The sequence below is a fragment of the Rousettus aegyptiacus genome, unplaced genomic scaffold, assembly GCF_014176215.1.
Source record: "Rousettus aegyptiacus isolate mRouAeg1 unplaced genomic scaffold, mRouAeg1.p scaffold_m13_p_13, whole genome shotgun sequence".
In the NCBI taxonomy this organism is placed as follows: Eukaryota; Metazoa; Chordata; class Mammalia; order Chiroptera; family Pteropodidae; genus Rousettus; species Rousettus aegyptiacus.
Window position 1 is genome coordinate 19482621 of NW_023416288.1, and position 18277 is coordinate 19500897.

At 37.4% G+C, this 18277-nt stretch overlaps 1 protein-coding gene across 6 annotated transcripts in view; it reads left to right on the forward strand.

Moving 5' to 3' along the window:
* Nucleotides 1-18277, forward strand: part of DYNC1I1 (dynein cytoplasmic 1 intermediate chain 1) — a 343203-nt gene that overhangs the window by 117666 nt on the left and 207260 nt on the right. For all 6 annotated transcript variants that reach the window (XM_016131454.2, XM_016131458.2, XM_016131455.2 and 3 more), the window contains one exon: nucleotides 15965-16080. In XM_016131454.2, coding sequence (XP_015986940.2) covers nucleotides 15965-16080 — 116 coding nt within the window. The remainder of the gene's footprint in view (nucleotides 1-15964; nucleotides 16081-18277) is intronic.

Sequence of the window (18277 nt, forward strand, 5' to 3'; positions counted from 1 at the left end):
TTTTTTAAACCATTATCAAATGAATGTAGTGGTTTCTCATTGTGGTTCTAATTTGCATTTCCATAGTGGCTAATGATGTTGAATTTCTCTATGTGTTTATTTTCCATTTGAATATCTTCTTTGATGAAATATCTGCTTAAATCTTTGGCCCTTAGTGTTTTTGAATTGGGTTGTTTTGTTTTATCATCATCATTAGAGTTTTTGAGAGTTCTTTATGTATTTGGGATACAATCCTTTATCTGATATATTGTTTGTAAATATTTTCTTTGAGCCCATGACTTGTCTTCTTCATTCATTTAATAGTATCTTTTAGACACTTTTTACTTTTGACAAATTCTGGTTTACAAATTTGTTCTTAATGGATCGTGCTTTCGTTAACATAATTTCAATTTTTAGTGCTTCTTTAAATATTTGGTAGGATACAATTAACCTGTGAAACCATTTGGGTTTGGAATTTTATTGTGAGGAAGGTTTAAAAATACAAATCCAATAACTTTAATAGCAGTGGAGCTATTGCAGTTATCTATATTTTTCTGAGCGAACTTTGGTAGTTTGTGTCTTTCAAGTAATATATCCATTTCATCTCCATTGACAAATTTTTGGACCTAGAGTTGTGTATATAATCTCTTATCTTTTAACTATCTACAAAATCTTTAGATACACTCACCTTACTTATTTCTGATACTAGTAAATTTTGTTTCTGTCTTTTTCTTTTAAAAGTATAGCTAGAGTTTTATTCATTTTATTGCTCATCTCAAAAAACTAGCATTTGGTTTTATTGATTGTTATCTTTTATTTCATTAATTTCTGCTCTGATCTTAGTTATTTTCCTCTGCTTACTTTGTATTAATTTTTTTTTCTTGTTTCTTAAAGTACAAGTAAAGGTCATTGACTTGTAACCTTTCATCATTTCTAATATATGCATGTAGTGCTATAAAATTCCTCTTCAGTACTGGTTAGAGGCTTAGTACTTGAAAATTTAGATTTTTTTTGTCCTTTTTGTAGTTTCTAATTTTTCTTTTTATTTTAATTGATGATTTACTTGGAAGTGTGATTTAGTTTCCAAATATTTTGAGGTTTTCTAGAGATTTTTTTGTTTTTGATTTCTAATTTAATTCTTTTGTGGTTAGAAAACATTTTTTGTAGTCTTCGTATCCTTTTAAATTTATTAAGACTTATTTTACAGTCCATAGAACAATCTGTCTTAGTGAATGTCTTGTTTGCCCTTAAAAAAAGATGTGTATTTTGCTGTTGTTGTTGGGTGTAATGTTCTAAAAATGTTAATTAGATCAAGGTGGTTAATTATATTGTTCAAATATTCTATATTCTTTACTGATTTTCCCGGTTTTAGCAACAGTTGGGTGAAAAGTCTTAAAGTTTCCAACTGTAATTTTGGTTTTTCTATTGTTGTAATTCTATCACCTTTTGCTTTGTGTACTATAACATTTCATTATTAGGTGCATAAATGTTTAAGATTCTTATGTCACTTTTGATGAACTGATTTCTTCATCATTATGAAATGATTTGGTGCATTATTTTGCTCTGAACTCTCCTTTTTCTGGTGTGAACATGGCCATTCCAGCTTTCTTTTGGCTGCTGTTAGCACAATATATCTTTTTCCATCCTTTTACTTTTTAACTTACTTGTCTCTGTGTACTTAAAATGCATTTCTTAAAGGCAGGATATAATGGATTTCTTTAACATTTCAAAAAGAAAGATATAATAAAGATTTTTAAGTTATAAAAAGATCTTCACCATAAGAAACACTGAAGGATATCCACCAGGCTGAAATCTTTTTCTTTCAGTGCTTTAAAAATGTTGCTTCATTGTCTTCTCACTTACATTGCTTATGACCAGAAATCTGCTGTCATTCTTGTTGTGTTCCTTTATTTAACATCTTGTGTGTGTGTGTGTGTGTGTGTGTGTGTGCGTGCGCTGGCTGCTTTTGCAATGTTCTCTTTTTCACTAATTTTGAACTGTTTGATTATGATGTGCCTTGGTGAAGTCATCACGTTTCCTGTGCCTTAGATTCATTGAGATTCTTGGATCATTGGCTTTTTACAACAACATAGTTTACAACAAATTTGGAAAATTTTGACATTATTTTTCAAAACATTTTTTTTGCCTCCCCTTCTTTGGGGACCAAAATCATGTGTATATTAGGCAACTTGTTCCATTTATTTCTTTTTCTTTTCTATCCGTGTTTTATTTTGGATAGTTTCTATTGATACGTTTTTGTATTCACTAATCATTTGTTTTCTAACTTCTAATAGTCCACAAAGCCTATCCAGTGAATTTTTATTTTCACACCTTTTAATTTTCATCTTTAGAAATTTGTTTAGGGTCTTTTTTTATATCTTCCATATTTCTACTTAATTTTTTGAACATATGATATGCTGTTGTAATAACTTTTAATACCTTTGCTTGCTGTCCCATCATATGTATTTGTTCTGGCTCAGTTTCAATTGACTGACTTATCTTTTCATTATAGTCATGTTTTCCTGCTACTTCGCCTGTCTGCTAATTTCTGATTGATGTCAGACATTGTGAATATTACTTTTTTAGGTCTTGAATATATTTGAATTCCATATCAATAAATCTCAAATATCAATAAATCTTCTTGATATTTGTTGTGAGATAGTTAATTTACTTAACTGGGATCTTTTCAAGTCTTGCCTTTACGATTTATTAGTTGGGAGTAGAGCAGTGCACAGTCTGAGGCTAATTAATTCCTACTACCGAGACAAGACCCTTTTGTGTACTCTACACAATGCCCCATAAATTTTGAGGTTTCCTAGCCTGGCTGGTGGGAATAGGTGCTATTTCTGTTCCTGTGTGGGTGCAGGGAAGTGTTACCTCTAATTTCTTGAAGTAATTCTTCTGTTGGACTCAGGTACTTTCCTTACATACATGCACTGATCAGTACTGAACCGAATCCTCAAGAGCAACATTCTGAAGATCTTCTGAGTTTTCTTTTTGTGCCATTACTTTTCTTTCTTATTTTGTCCTGTGAATTTTAGATGCCTTGGTCTCTTTGGACTCTTAGCTCTGTCTCCTCAACTTAAGGAGCTTGCTAGATTTTACCTCACATTCCTCTTTGCACCAGGGCCTGAAAATGCTCATAATACAGTAAGCTGGAGAAATTGTAGGGCTTATCTGTTATTTTTCCTCTTTCATATATTGCCATCCTTTATTGCCTGACCTCTGGTGCCTTGTAAACTATAGTTTCATTCAAACTGCTGTCCATTTTTTTCTTCAGTTGTTTTAGGCAAAAGGTAAATCGAGTCTCTTACTTCATCTTGATCAGAAGCACAAATTTGTGTCCTTTCATTCTGGTTTATATTTTGACCATGTGATCAGCAAAGCAGATGGCATCATAGAGAAATAAGTACATAGTATTCTGAAAAAAAAAATAGCTTCAGGAGAATTATAAATAAAATAATAAGGACAGCTCAGCTTGTTGTTGTGTTTTTCTTTTGTTTTGTCTAGTTTTTTTTACTACTTAAGTAACTACATAAGTAATAACTTATGAAAGTGCCCAAACCACTTTCTTAGACTATTATAATAAATTAAATGGATTGAAGATAGTAGAAGTAAAAAAAATGAAATAATAAGATAAATAGAGTAAGCTAAAAGATCACAAGGTAGAAAAAGTCTGTATAGTCTGGAAGGTGACTAAATGTCTGAAATTTGGGGTTGCAATGGGCACTTTTGAGGAATTACGATTTAAATGTTTTTTGTTGTCTTAAGAAAGAAACGTAAGGGCAAAAGCCACCATGAGATTGCCAGTCTTTAGGGAGATGTGCTGAGTCAGTACAAGGGAAACGGGGCTGGGAGGGAGGCAAAGATTCTCAATGGTGAGCAGCTATCAATGAAACATGAGAGTATTTTGTAGCCCTTCACTCCAAATCCTCAAACCCAATAACATATAGGAATGTTTAATGACTTCCGATTTCATCGAAGCCACATGATTATATTTCCTCTATGTCTTAGTATATTAAACTCTTAGTAAGGATTCTGAAATATTTGGAAGCAAAGGGAGAATGAGGAACAACTGAGGCTGTGAGCAAGGATTTGACCGCTTCTGTCCTGAAGGAGGAACTTAGAGATTTCTTCAGTCCTTGAGAGACATTGTTAGAAGGTGGTGACCTCTTTTTTTCTCTCAGTCAGCAGAAAGAGAGGGTATCACTCCTGAACCCACCAGGCACCATCCGAAATGCTGTGGTGAAATAGAGAGATCACTCTGGCAATAATAGAAGTTAAACCAACTCTGTAAAGGTACCAGAACAGCATATGGTCTTCGAGGTTGTGGTAGGTGTTTGAGGAATCTAGCTAGGCAGTTCTAGAGGTCTTTTCATGTTTTAAAGTTATTTCCATTTGCTTGACAGAACATTAATAACCTCATTAGCTTTTGACGAAGTAATCCTCTTTTGGCTTATTCTCCAAGTTTTGTCGAATATTCTTATCATTATGTTTAAATCTCTGGTTTGAATGAATTTATAAAGGTTTCCTATGTAACAGTACCTAGTGTTTTGTTGAGAATGATGTTGGTTGTGTTCTTGAGCAAATTGACATTCTCTGACTCTTCAGTAACACCTAATCACCCTTTCTATAGAAATTAAAATATGGAACAACATCTTGTAGTGTGTGTGTGTACGCGCGGGTGCAAATCAAAAGGTAATGGTAAAATGCATTTCGAAATTTATAAATATAGAATAAATTCAGACCCATGAAAAACTTCAATAAATTAGTTTTAACAGATCTAATCAAAATTTTGTCATGAGAGTAGGAGAAAGCACTTTGCCTACCTCTTAAAATAGTCATATATTCAGTATCCAAACATTTCTTGAGAAGCTACTATCAGCTGGTCTTTGTTTTCTGCCCTCAAGAATCTTGAGAAAGCAATTATAGGATATGTCCTGTTCCACACCAGTGACTAAATTTTCAAAAAACAATATTCTTTTTTTTTATTCCATTTCATTAAAATGAATATGACCAGTTGGTAAGGATGTGTGCCAATACCTTGGTACTCAGTGTCTTGAAGAATTCCATAATTTTATAGCTCTATGTTACAACTTCTGTAGGCAGTTGTTCATAAATATCAAGTTAAAAAAGTCTATCCTTATAAAGTTATTGTATTATCATTGTTATTTCTATGTAATATTGGAGAAAACACACTTCTGTATCTTCTGTCCTTTTAATTCTGAAATTTTAATTTCCTTTGTTAAGGGAGCACTTAACAGCAGAACCTTTGCCAGTGTTGCCAAACTCTGTTATTGCTAGGACTCTTTTGACTCATCTCTCTTCCTGGAAATTTGCAAGATTTGCTTGTGTTCTAAAATTCCAAGCAAACCTTTTGGCTGTGCCTTAACTGATCCAGACTTAACATTTGCTTCTGTTCAGGAAAAATGCTTTAACTGCCAAACTAATATCTCTGCACAGTGAGAAGCAAATATCATGGAAATGAAATAAATACCTCCTTAAATGATTTTTTAAAATGTGAACATAGAAAATGGAAATTCATCCTTCTTGAGATAATCAGAAAAGATCAACCATCAAGCTGTGTCTTAGTCCTTGGGGGGAAATACCCATTCTGAACATAAAGGATAGATTGAGTGTGGCCAGGAGGCTGCCATGCCAGGCTCACTTCCTCTGTGTGCTGTCCCATTCCCAATTCTGGGGCTCAGTCCATGAGATGTTATACTTTGACACCTAATTACACTAGTGTATGGAGTTGGGGAAAGAAGTTAATCTTTTATTATTCTTTTAAAACCTCTTTCATGTTGCATGAGTTTCTCTGCCCTTAGCTCTCTGTATTCTCCTTTTCTGTTGATGCGGCATCATCTCATATGACTCTCCGTGGGTGGCTCCCAGGGCCACATTTTTTCTTTTGCCTTCTCTTCTGAGTATTGATCTTACATCTCATATAGTTAGAAACCCCTCGCCACAAACTCATCCACTGAGGTACTAGTTTCCACCCCAAAGTAGGTCTTTCTCTGGATTCTCATCTTCCAGTTACACCACTCATTATTCTTCCCATAATGCATGTAGCCTTGAAATAATCTCCAGTCTATTTCTTTTCCTTCACCCTCCATATGAAGTAAACTGCTAATGTCTACCCTTAATTCTTTTCTAGAGTCACTAAACCAGCGTCGTCACTACTGAATGCTTTCTCATCAAGTCTCTACATTGGTTGGAAATCCAGTAATCACTTCTAGGGCTGCCTGCCCATTTTGAATTAAGGTTTTGCCTGGTTTCTCTGTTTAGTAACTGAACCCACCCACACTTTGCTTGTAGATTCTTTCTCAGTCTCCCGTTTTCTCTACACTAAGGGCCTACCCATAGCCTCTGGGCACTCATTTGTCAAAGAGGGAGATTTTTACTCCTCTTTGCATAGTTACTATACTAATATATTTTAAATGTCTCTTTGAAGCTTTCAGTTTCTTACTTGGTAACTTTAATAATTTCTCATCGTCTACAGCATAAAGTCTCATTTCTTTAGCCCGAGATTTAAAGCTCTCTAGCCATCTAGCTTCAATGTACCTCTCTCAATTTATCACCCATCACTCCTCAAAACTTCTATTCTGAAAAACTCGTCGCTTGAGCATAAAATGTGAACTCAGTCTTTAGATCTTTGCACACATGGGGCCACCTTCCTAAAATACCCTCCTCATTCCTCTCCACTAGACTGAATGCCCTCTAGCCCTCAGGACTCAAACCCGACCTCTATTCTCAGTGAAACTCACTTTGTTTCCCCAAACACATCATAAGCTGCCCATTGTACTCTCCTGTCCCACTTATTATGTGAATTCTCATGTTGGCTCTTATTATTTGCTACCTTTCTTTACCTTTTGATGTATATGTTCAATACCTTCATTCTCCCTGTGTTATAAGGATCTGCCAAACTATCGTCCTTCAAAAATTGTTTGTAGTTGGTGGTAATGATGTTGTCTGATGTAGTGCCTTTGCCAGTTGTCAAGGGCATGGTGTAGGTATGCACGTATTTCTGGACAGGAAGAAAATAGCACTGTTATCACTCTTGCTGTCTTAGGGGGCTCTTCTGTGGGAAATCTCAAAGAATTTACAAGCAACATTTAAGAGAAAACCTCTGGTAGCACCATTAATGTATGTTGGGATACAATACTAACATGCAAATTAAACAGGGATAAAACCCAGCAGGATTGAGTCTGGGCCCAATGCAGACATTTTTTTATTCCTTGGCTTTGACCTACTTTAGCATCTGGCCAAATAACTCCTTGTCTCTGAGAACATCTGCTCCCGGTTTTATCTGCTTTACTCCCATGTCCCTTCCCTGCTCAGGAGAAGGCTCCTTGTTACAATGGCCCCTTTTGATTTCTTGGCTTCTGAGTGCTACACACTGGCTTCTGACCTAAGCTCCCAAATCTGCCATCTTTGTTACCCACACTCTTCTTCTGCCACCAGGTCTAACCAACACACCCTCAACATTAGAATTTGCAGCCATTGAACACTCTGAGACTAATTTAAAGATCATATTGAGAGTCTTTTGTGATTCACAATTTCTGAAATTTGAAGGTACTTAGATGCCTGAGTTATATTTTTATTCTGGCTTTTCTGTATCTTCACACAGGCTCTTGCACTGTGACATTAAAAAAATCCTACTAATGTCAGGCTCAGCCTATCTTGCAGCTTTACCTCCCAGTATTGATGATGGGTCATTAAATGAATCATTAAATGAATCACCCTGATATAAGTGTATCTTTGAGGATTAGCTGATGGAATCTGTGAAATTCTCAAGGCAGCCATCTTGCTTAAAGCTTTTGTTGTCTGAAGCTAGTTCTCTGATAATGTTGGGTTCCTTTTGCAGTATTTATGTAATTTTCCTCACGTATCTTGAATATGAAATGCAGAAACATCGAGTTTGCTGTATATAATTTATTATGGTCTGAAATTAGAACATCAGATTATAAGTTGCATTATGTCTAACTGATTCAGGAGGAATTTGATGATGCTTATGCCAGTGGTTGAAGACATGCTCAGTATCTCTGAAAGCTTTCATGAGTGCTGGGAAACTTTTAGGTGATGAGGTCCTCCTCTAGAAGTCATCCTCCCACAGTCAGATTCGGCTACGGGGTCGGTGGACACAGTGAGAATCACTATTCATGGCAAAAGCCTTCCTCAGCTCCCCTGCTCAATCTTGCCATTGAATATTAAGAAAAATTAAGCATAGGGCAATTGGATATCCACATGTAAAAGAATGAAGTTGGATCCCTCCTTCACACTATATGCATAATTAACTAAAAAATAGATCAAAGACCTAAAAATCAGAGCTAAAACTATAAAAGTCTTAGAAGAAGGTATAGATATAAATCTTTATGACTTTGGATTGGAGCAATGGTTTCTTAGATATGACACAGCATAAGCAGCTAATGAAACAGGTAAATTGACTTGATTAAATTTAAAATTTTAACGCTTCAAAAAACACCAACAAGAAAGTGAAAAGGCGCTCTTTGCTGCATCTACTCTGAAGATGAAGACCATTCTCAGCAATCAGACTGCTGACGTTCCAGAAAATGTGGTTATCACTCTGAAGGGACACCAGTTATTGTGCAGGGCCCTGTAGAGGGACACAGTCACATCAGTGTATAGAACTCAGTCTTCTTGGAAAGAAAAAGAAGGAGCGTCTGGCCGACGTGTTGGGGAAATAGAAATGAACTGGCTATTGTTCACATTATCTGTAGTCATGTACAGAACATGATCAAGGGCATTACACTGGGCTTCTATTGCAAGGTGAGGTCTGTGTATGCTCACTTCCCCCGCAATGTTGTTATTTAGGAGAATGGTTCTCTTGTTGAAACCCAAAGTTTCTAGGGCAAAAAATACATCTGCAGAGTTTGGATGAGGTCAAGTGTTGCTTATTCAGTATTTCAAGCCTAGAGAGATGAGTTGATTCTTGAAGGAAACAACACTGAACTTGTGTCATATTCAGCTGCTGTGATTCAACAAGCTACGAAAGTAAAAAACAAGGATATCAGAAAATTTTGGGATGGTATCTGTATTTCTGAAAAAGGAACAGTTCAGCAGGCTGATAAATAAGTTTTCCAGCTACAAAAACACCAAGATATCTGATGATTCCTCAGACTTATTTGTGATAAAGATGCAATAAAATTGTGTATTGAAAAAAAAAGTGAAAAAGCAACCCACAGAATGAGAGAAAATATCTACAAATTATATATCTGATAAAGATCTAGTTTTCAGGATATATAAAAATCTCTTACAGCTCAATGATAAAAGGACCGAATAACCCAATTTGAATAGGCATTTCTCCAAAGAAGAAATACAAATGGCCAATAAACATGTGAAAAGATGCTTGACATCATTAGGCATCAGGAAATGCAATTTAAAATCACAAAGGCACCACTTGCACTCAGTAGGACAGCTATAATAAAAAGGACAGATAATAATGATAGATAAGGATGTCGAGAAATTGGAATCCTCGTGCACTGCCAGTGAGAATGTAGAATAGAACAGCAACTGTGGAAAACAGTTTGGAAGTTTCTCAAAAAATTAAGCATGGAATTACCATATAATCCAACAATTCTACTCCTAGATATATATAAATTCCAAGAGAATTGAAAGCATACGCCCACACAAAAACTTGCACACAAATGTTCACGGCAGCATTATTCATAATAGACAAAAGTGGAAACAAATGTCCACCAGTTGATGAATAGATGAAAGGTAATGTGGTGTATTCATACAATGGAATATTATTCATCATTAAAAAGGAATGAAATTCTGGTATATGTGATAACATGGATGAACCTTAAAACATTAAACTAAGTGAAAGAAGTGAGACACAAAAGGCCATGTATTATATTATTCCACATATCTGAAAGTAGGTTAGTGTTGCTAGGGGCTCTTTGGGAGGTAATGAAATGTAGATATAATTAGGTAGTAGTGAGTTTACACAACTTTGCAACTGCACTAAAAAACACTAAATCTTATACTTTAAAGCAGGTCGTGCCATCCATAACCAACCCCCACCACCCATATCCTTGTCATGTCAAAATTATTTTTCCATTTAAATTCGTTGCCTTTATTCTTAAAGGCAGGAAGATCATAGTTTCTTTGAAATCCAATGGGTTTTCTTTAGCACTCCACATGTAGGCACGAAACAATGGCTCTCCATATTTTTAGGTCACAGGTACGATGACTTCAGAAGCTGAAGTTCCCTTATTCATGGCTTTGAAAGGAATGGAGGTCTTTTTTAAAAATAGAGATAAACCAAGGGTATCCAGCTTTGAATTTCCTTCATCTTTGAAATAGGAAAAGAGCCCGATAGTGTATATTTATTAGAATTCCAATGGGAATGTATGTTTCTCATGCTGTTCATGATAGGACAGAATCCTTTTATTTGGGAGTAAGTTTGTATAACTGTAACTCTTTAGCTTTGGTAGACGATGCTTAAGTTACACTTTGGACTTCATCTTCTTTGGATAATAAACTTTGTAAGTACCTAGCAAAGCCATGCTAACCTTATTGTAGGTTGATACAGAAATTGCAAGTGAGCCAGTAACAGAAAGGGGATTGAGGACAATGGTTCTTGCAAGGGAGCATTCTTGTGATTCATAATGTCAACCAAGAACAAATGGACAAACTCGGGTAGATTGGACTGTGCTAGTGGTGGACTGGAAATATTTACACCCTGAGCACTGGCAAATAACCTTCTCAAAGTTCAGATACCTTCAGTTTTTATTCTTTATCAAGACCTGACTTTTTTTTTTTTTCCCTGAAGAAACATTTCGGCTTTGGTGCAATGTGGCTTTCCTCAGCCAGCTTGCTCAGCCAAGTTGATAGGACCAGGTGGAGAGGACGCTTCCAGGACTCTGAGTGGGGAATCTCGCGCTAGCCCCAGGGAGATGAGATGTGAGCCTCCTGTCACTTTAGCAACATGCCAAGTCAGCTTGTGAAGGGTTGTGGTTCCATCGCCGAGTGTCTCTGGCATCCTCAGGCTGAGTTTTTAGTTTTAAATCTAGGACAGACTCTTGTGCCAGTGCCTTAACATTTTGTACACTGCAGACTCCTTTATTTGACAGTCATCCTCTCACCCTGTCACTCATCTTTGTGCATCTTTGCACCTGGCCTATCTCATACTGCTTTGTCAGCTTGGTCCAGAGACATCTTCCCTCCTCAGTGAGACTAAGGCCTCATCTTCTAGCATTCAGCTGCAGGATAGGGAGGTCCAAGCAAATCTAGTTAAATAATGAAGTCTCTGTCTCTATAGTGTGGTGTTTCTAAATAAGTGGTATTCACCCTTTAGTGTGCTTCAGAATCTTGGGATGGGGCAAGGGGGCTGATTAAAACAGAGTGCTAAACACTGCTCCTAGAGTTTCTGGTTTAGGAGGTTTGGGTGTGGCCTGTGAATCTGTATTCTCACCTGTTCCTAGGTGGTGCTGCTGTCAGGGGCCACGCTTTGGGAACTTCTTTTCTAGGACTCTCCCATTTGCAGTTTCTCTATGTTTGTTAAATGCAGTCACAATGAATCCAAATATACGAGGCCTTCTCGTACTTAAGTGATTTTGATTTTCTTACAGTCATTTAGAACATGTTGTACATTTAATTTGGCATATTTGAAATTTTATTAAAGTCTCTTGTTTTAGAGCAAATTACCAAGGTGAAAACATGCAGTGTGATTTAATAATAATAATATCATGTTGACCATGACATAGATAATTGAAGTCTCAATTTACATTTCCATATCATGTCTTCTGCCTTTTCTTCCTTCAGTTCTTCTCTTCTTCCTTCCCTTCCTACACCAAACATTTATTTACTGCCTGCTCTGTACCTGACGCTGAACTCAGGCACGGTGTACAGAGAAAACACAGAGACGGATAAATAAGTTTGCAGTCGAGTCATACATGAAAAGAGTGACATGTAACAGAGGCTGTGGCAGAGGTTTATGTGTGTACAGTAGTGAGGAGACGAACTTGACATTAAGCATAGTGGGACAGCGGGAAATGTATCCTAGCCAGGCTCAGAACTGAAGAGCCAACATGGAATTTATAGCCTAATTAGAAGAAAAAGAATTATAGTAGCATTAATGGTACAATTTTTTTCTCCTTTGCTAGTTTAATTTGCATCCTTGAATAAAACAATTATGAACTGGTAAGACCTGGAACAAAAATCAGAAACATGCTCAGTGTTTATACTTTTAAAGAAAATAACTACTATATACTTCATCTCTTAGACCTAGTTATAAAATAATTTTGTCAGCTGATTAAATTGTAGGAGTATTTTAGGGAAGTTGAAGAAGGTTTCTATCATGGGGTTGTGTAAATGGATGGATTCTGGATCAGCTGAGACATGCAGACCCGAGGATTCTTTCAGGAGAGACTGAAGTGAGGACTGAGTTGGAGAGCAGGTCTAAGAGGAAGGTCTTTGCCGTGGAATGTCGCCACCTTCTGGCCAACCTTTCTGAACTAGCTAGGGCTGGGACAGTTAGTTAACTGTAGTGCTCACCTTGAAATACAGTCCTTCCATCAAGTCCTAATGACCCAGGTGTGGCTATTTCTCAGGAACCCTGTCTCCTGCTTATAAAACGAGCACCTGGGCTGGGACCTCTACTATCTTAGGTTGTAAGCCTGTGCTTCAATGAGAGAATGATCATGAGGCATTAGAAAATAGCCGAGCAAGGTCAACCCAGCACAGTTTTTAAGAATATAGCCCTGGACTATATAGATAGAGCCAAGGCCTAGGTCTGTCACTTACTACCTTTGTGATTTGGAGCAAATTACTTAACATCACTGAGCCTAAGTTTTCTCATCTATAAAATCGGAATACTATGCAAAATTTTAATAACAATAAAATAATATATGAAAAACGTTGACACAGTTACTAAAACAATGGCAAAATAGCCACAAAGAATAAAATCAGTTATTATAAGTGCAACTTAATCAATCTGAATATTGCATGGAAAGATAAGGTAATCTATCAGTACCCCATAATTAGCGTCAAAGTAGTTGCTTTAAAATTACAAGTCATTTGAGACAGAATCACCCTCAAGCCAGAACAACCACAAGTTTATTAATGTATCAGCTGATTGGCATGTTGGGAGAATCACATGATCACAACTAAACTTTTATTTATTTTTGTTGGCTTGAATTGAGTTGGGACCTGAACTCACAAACATAGATAGCATCAATGAGGAACTGGTTGAAACTTTTCAGTAATTATTGAGAAAAGAAAATATTTTGTTTAGTGGGGTAAGATCACTTCTTCAAGCTAAGTTTTAAATACTGAGAAGTTTCATGGTGATAATTCTTTTAGTTAAAGAAAAGGCAAATGGACTCTTAAGCAGCCAAAAAAAACCATATGTCCATACATAGAAGTTAGGAGTTTGATTCTTATGTTTTATTGGCAGATTTATCTTCAAATCTAAAAGAATCTGTAAATTGGAACATTTATAAATCTGCCTTGTCTGATTTTTTTTTTTAAATATAAGCATTATTATGATCAGTCAAAAGGATAAATTAAAGGTGGAATACTTCAACCAGGAGTAGCTTGCTATGTGCCAGGCACTAAATTGAGTGCTTTACAAGTATTAGCTTCATTTAATCTTCACAATTACTATGATATGTCCCCTTCTTACAGATAAGAAACATGAGGCTTAGAAGGGTTTGTCATTGTCCAAAGCTTTCACATACTATTTGGCTGGTAGGTGACAAAGCAGGGACTTGAACCTAGTCTTTCTATGAGGACATGACTTAACCATTATGCTGTACTGCCTCCCTAGTTGGTTTCAGTTTGCCATAGGAGATTATCAAATTACAGATAAGCTTCCTGTTGCCCACTGCCTGCTGCTGGTCACACACGAAGATGGGCCTGCAGCTTATGTCCCATTACACTAACGAGAGGTACTGGAATCTCTGCCTCCACAAATAGGTACCACTTAGTGGGAGTATGGAGATCCCTGGGTCTCCCCCAGGTGCCCATCAAAGTCAAAGGTCCGGGGTAATCTCTCCATGCCAGAGGTCACGCCTCCATGCCAGTAAGAGAAGCTCTGCCTCAAGCAGACCTTGGGTGTCTTCCTTCAGATGCTTCAAGGAAGTCTGATTTCATGAAGAAAAACATTCTTCTCTGACACAAAAAGGCTTTAAAATAGTACCTGAATTTCTTTGAAACTTTGAGGCTTTTACCTAGTTTGGTAATCTTGTTTCTAGTACATTTTGTGTGTTTTCCCATAATGCTGTGTGAACAGCCTGTGTGGAAGGGCTGGGGGCCCGGCCTCACCTTCCTTTACGCTCTGTGGTTCAGGCTCCTGGTGAATATGGCCCGAGCTTGCGTGGAGCCTGGGGGGTGTAGTCACACTTCTTGGGGCTGCAGAGACAGTGCTAGGCTTGTTCTCTAAACCAGCCTTGGTTTGTTTGTGTCTGCTTTGTTCATATCTTAGATCTCACCTCAGTTGTTTTTAATAATTCAGAAAAGAAAAAAAAAATATTTTCCTAGAATACTTGGGAAATTGTGCATAGAAATTCCTAGCTGTGCTATGCATTTACTTTCATTTTTTTATTACTATTATTAAAAATAATGAGCCTGTGCCACCTCCTAGTAATAATTGAAAACAATAATATGAATAGGGTATGCTTCTACTGATCCTAGAGAGCTAGGGAATGTAGGCTTTGGGGTAAATGATTACTTTACCTTTCTTTGTCTTTCTCAGAGACACACATATACTCCATACCTGTAATTTTTTAAGAAACAGAATAGAATATGTTCAATACTAATACTAAGTTTACAAATTAAAATAATGTTCCAGAAACTGTTATAAGATATATATTTATATAAATTATGTGCATGTATATACACAATATCTGTGTGATATATACATTATATTTTGTGGTACATGTATATTACCCATAATAATCTTAATCGTAAGTACTAATAACATTTCCATTGTATGGATGAGGGAATGAGGCCCAGAGAGGTTGGGTAACTTGTTCAAGATCACGCATGGTTGGTAGGTGCTGCAGCAGGAGTTTACGTGCTCAATCACCAGACCGTGCTGCCTCCACGATGTTTTCTGGGTGGACCGCGGGGCACTTCAGATTGTTGTGATAACTCACAAATCGCCATTGAGGACCTTAGCATGGAGTTTGGGTTGGTGGGGAAAAGCACTGGACCAGGAGTCAGGCCGACAGTATTTTAGCCCCGTTCTCACTCTCCTCGTGTATAAAATGGAGATGCTAACATCTGCCCATATGCCCCGTAGAGGTGTTTGAAAAATAGATGACATAATAGAAAGACATCTGAAAACGTTTGAAGTGCTGCATAAATATCCAGAAAGGATTTTTTACATGGTTACTGTTAATTCCAAGCTGAAACTTTATCACTCTTAGCTCAGTGACCTCTTCACTCACCTAGGCTATGTCAGTTTGTCTTTAAACAAATTCACGTGCTGATCTATGCTAGTTCCTTTCTAGAGGAATGAGGCATGTTATACTCACCCCACCCACCGCCTTAGAATATGACCCCTCATTGCTATTGTAGAGAACATGCAACTTCGCTAAGGAATCATCTCTCTTTCCTCACATTTGAGAAGCTTACTTCTTTTTTGTCCCTTTCACCTATGAGTCTAGAATCCTATATTATAAATGAAAATTCCCCTTATGAATTTAACTCAAACAAAATCAGAGATGCTCAGAATAGAAGGAGTCTCATCCGAGCTGGATTAAGATCTTGTTTTACAGATAGAAAAACTGAGGGTCAGCCTGAGGGACCCATTGACATCACCCAGAAAAGTGGACAGCAGCCCAAGTTTCCTGACTTTCAGCCTAGGGCCGGTTCTACTTCCTGTCTATGACCCCTTGTACTAGAAGCTGAGGGTATGTGGGGTTCGTTTGTTTCAGTCCTTTGTTTTATTACTGATAGCTCTTCTGCAAGGAATACCTTCCCTCTCTAAGCATTTGTCCTTTGTTATTTACAGACGAAGACTACATAAGCTGGGTGTATCGAAGGTTACCCAAGTGGACTTCCTGCCCAGGGAAGTGGTGTCTTACTCCAAGGAGACCCAGACTCCTCTGGCCACACATCAGTCTGAAGGTGAACTGTGTCTTTTATTTACTTCCCATGTGATCTCTGGGGAAATTGCCAGAGTCACATCCTTCTTAAATTGATTTTGTGTCTTACAATAACAGATCTTCACAGGATACAAACAGTGACACGCCAAAGGCTTAAGGGCTCCTTTGGCTCTGATTTTGATAACTGTGGCAAAGGAACCCAGTGGTACTCCTCCAAAGAACCCAGGGAGTTTACAGCGGATGACTTAGTGAGGTCACACTTTGTCAAAACTGTATGTGAGGAGGGAGAAGATCACCAAAAGGTGATATGATAGACACTTTCTGGATTTTATCAATAAGAAGAGTGTGTACGTTAAGATTCATCATTTGCAGGAGTCGACAAACTACAGCTCATCACCTGTTTCTCACCTGTTCTGGAATACAGCTTCATCCAGTTTTTCATGTCTGTATAGCTGCTTTCTGGCTATGAAGGTAGCGTTGAGTAGTTGTGACAGAGAATTTATGGCTTCCATAGCCCAAAATCTTTACTATAACCTGATGCTTTATAGAAAAACTTTGCTGACCCATGATTTACTTTGCCAGTTTACAAGACAGCACATTAGAGTTTCTTACCACAAATTAAAAAGATTTCAATTGAAGCTCAGCCTAGGCAAATGGGAGTTGAACTTCATGCCTCCTTCATACATACCAGAAAACATCAAGTGGAAAATCCACATGCAAATCTTAGTGGATCAAAAAAATACACTAATAAGAGAAATTTAAGCTGATAAATCAAAATGCTTCCTGGAAGTCAGAAATTAGACCAGAGCAGAAGAGGGATATGTGTATACCTGAAATAGGATAAGCAAAGGTCTCCTTGTTTGAGAATAGCAATATTGTTGAAGCTAAGCCCATTCTCTTTTTACTTCATGTTATTTTATTGTTTAGTGCGATGAAGAGGATGTCAGAATTCTGGTCGCATTGTTGTTATATAGTAAACACTGCACACAAGCCATAAGAATAAAAAATGATTCACATTTCCTACTTGGTTTACAGAAAAATATATAAATCAGCACAATTTGGTTTGTGCAAACTGTAGAGCTTTCCAAATTTGGTTCTAAACACATAAGGAAAGTGAAATCTGACTCCTTAGGTGGAGCACTGCCTGCCAGCTTCCCTAATGCTGGCCTTTCTGGATGGTTCTTTGGTAGCAAGGCCTTTATTTTTCAAGTCTGATATTGAAATGAATTTTAGACACAAACAAGTAGCACCCTCTGGTGGTGAAATTTTAAACCACCCATTGCAACAAACGTGAAACCCGTACATTAATGTGGCAGAAAATACAAAGTTAAAAAAGCCTTCGGGAGTTCACCTAGTCTATCCTTGGACCTCCAGGCAGATCAGGAAGATCGTTAAAAAACAACCTCACTACCCAACCCAAACATTTGTCTGAGTTAATTTGCTGCCAGAGGTATTTGCAGAGCTGTAGTCTGAGGTATGTTTATTTAGCCTAAAATTTGACTCATAGCATAAAGTTGTACAACTGAAACAGGAGAAGGAGTGAATTGTTTTTTTGAAAATTTGTAGACTGCAGATATTGGCAATCGTACGGAAATATTTACAGGGGAAGATAAATTAAGGATGAACAGGCATCAACTTTAAACTTTTAAACTGGAATACATCAAAAGGAAAAGCCTGTATATGCCATTTTATTACTGCGAAGAGAGCTTGGGAGCTCTCATTACGCTGTGGTCCAAGCAGCGGGAAAGAAGGAATTTATTTCTCAGCTATTGGCAGAAGTCCTTTCTGTTTTGTTAACAAGACTCATAGAGCTTTTTGTGGTGATTGTATTTCAGTAGTTCAGATTCCACAATACAGACTTGAACTCAAAACTAGCTATTGTCACTGTAGGCATTAAAGCAATCCCCCATGGGTTTAGAAGGAAGAACTTTAGATATGGGTTCAGCAAATCGTTCTTTCACCACAGACTATTCCTTGACTTTTGGCTGCCTGGAGTTACCCAGCTACCTGGCTGATGAGGGTCCTCAGTGCTCACCTTTTACCTGCTATGTGAAGGGGGGTGCCAGAGGGAGAGGCAGGGGCAGCCCCAGGCAGCCGACAAGAAGGATCTACCACATGGCACGTTTCGGTGGGCTTCCACTTTGGGGTCTTCAGCATGGCAATGTTTCCATGACAACCACAGCCATTTAGAGGCAGGAAACAATGCACTACTGAATTTT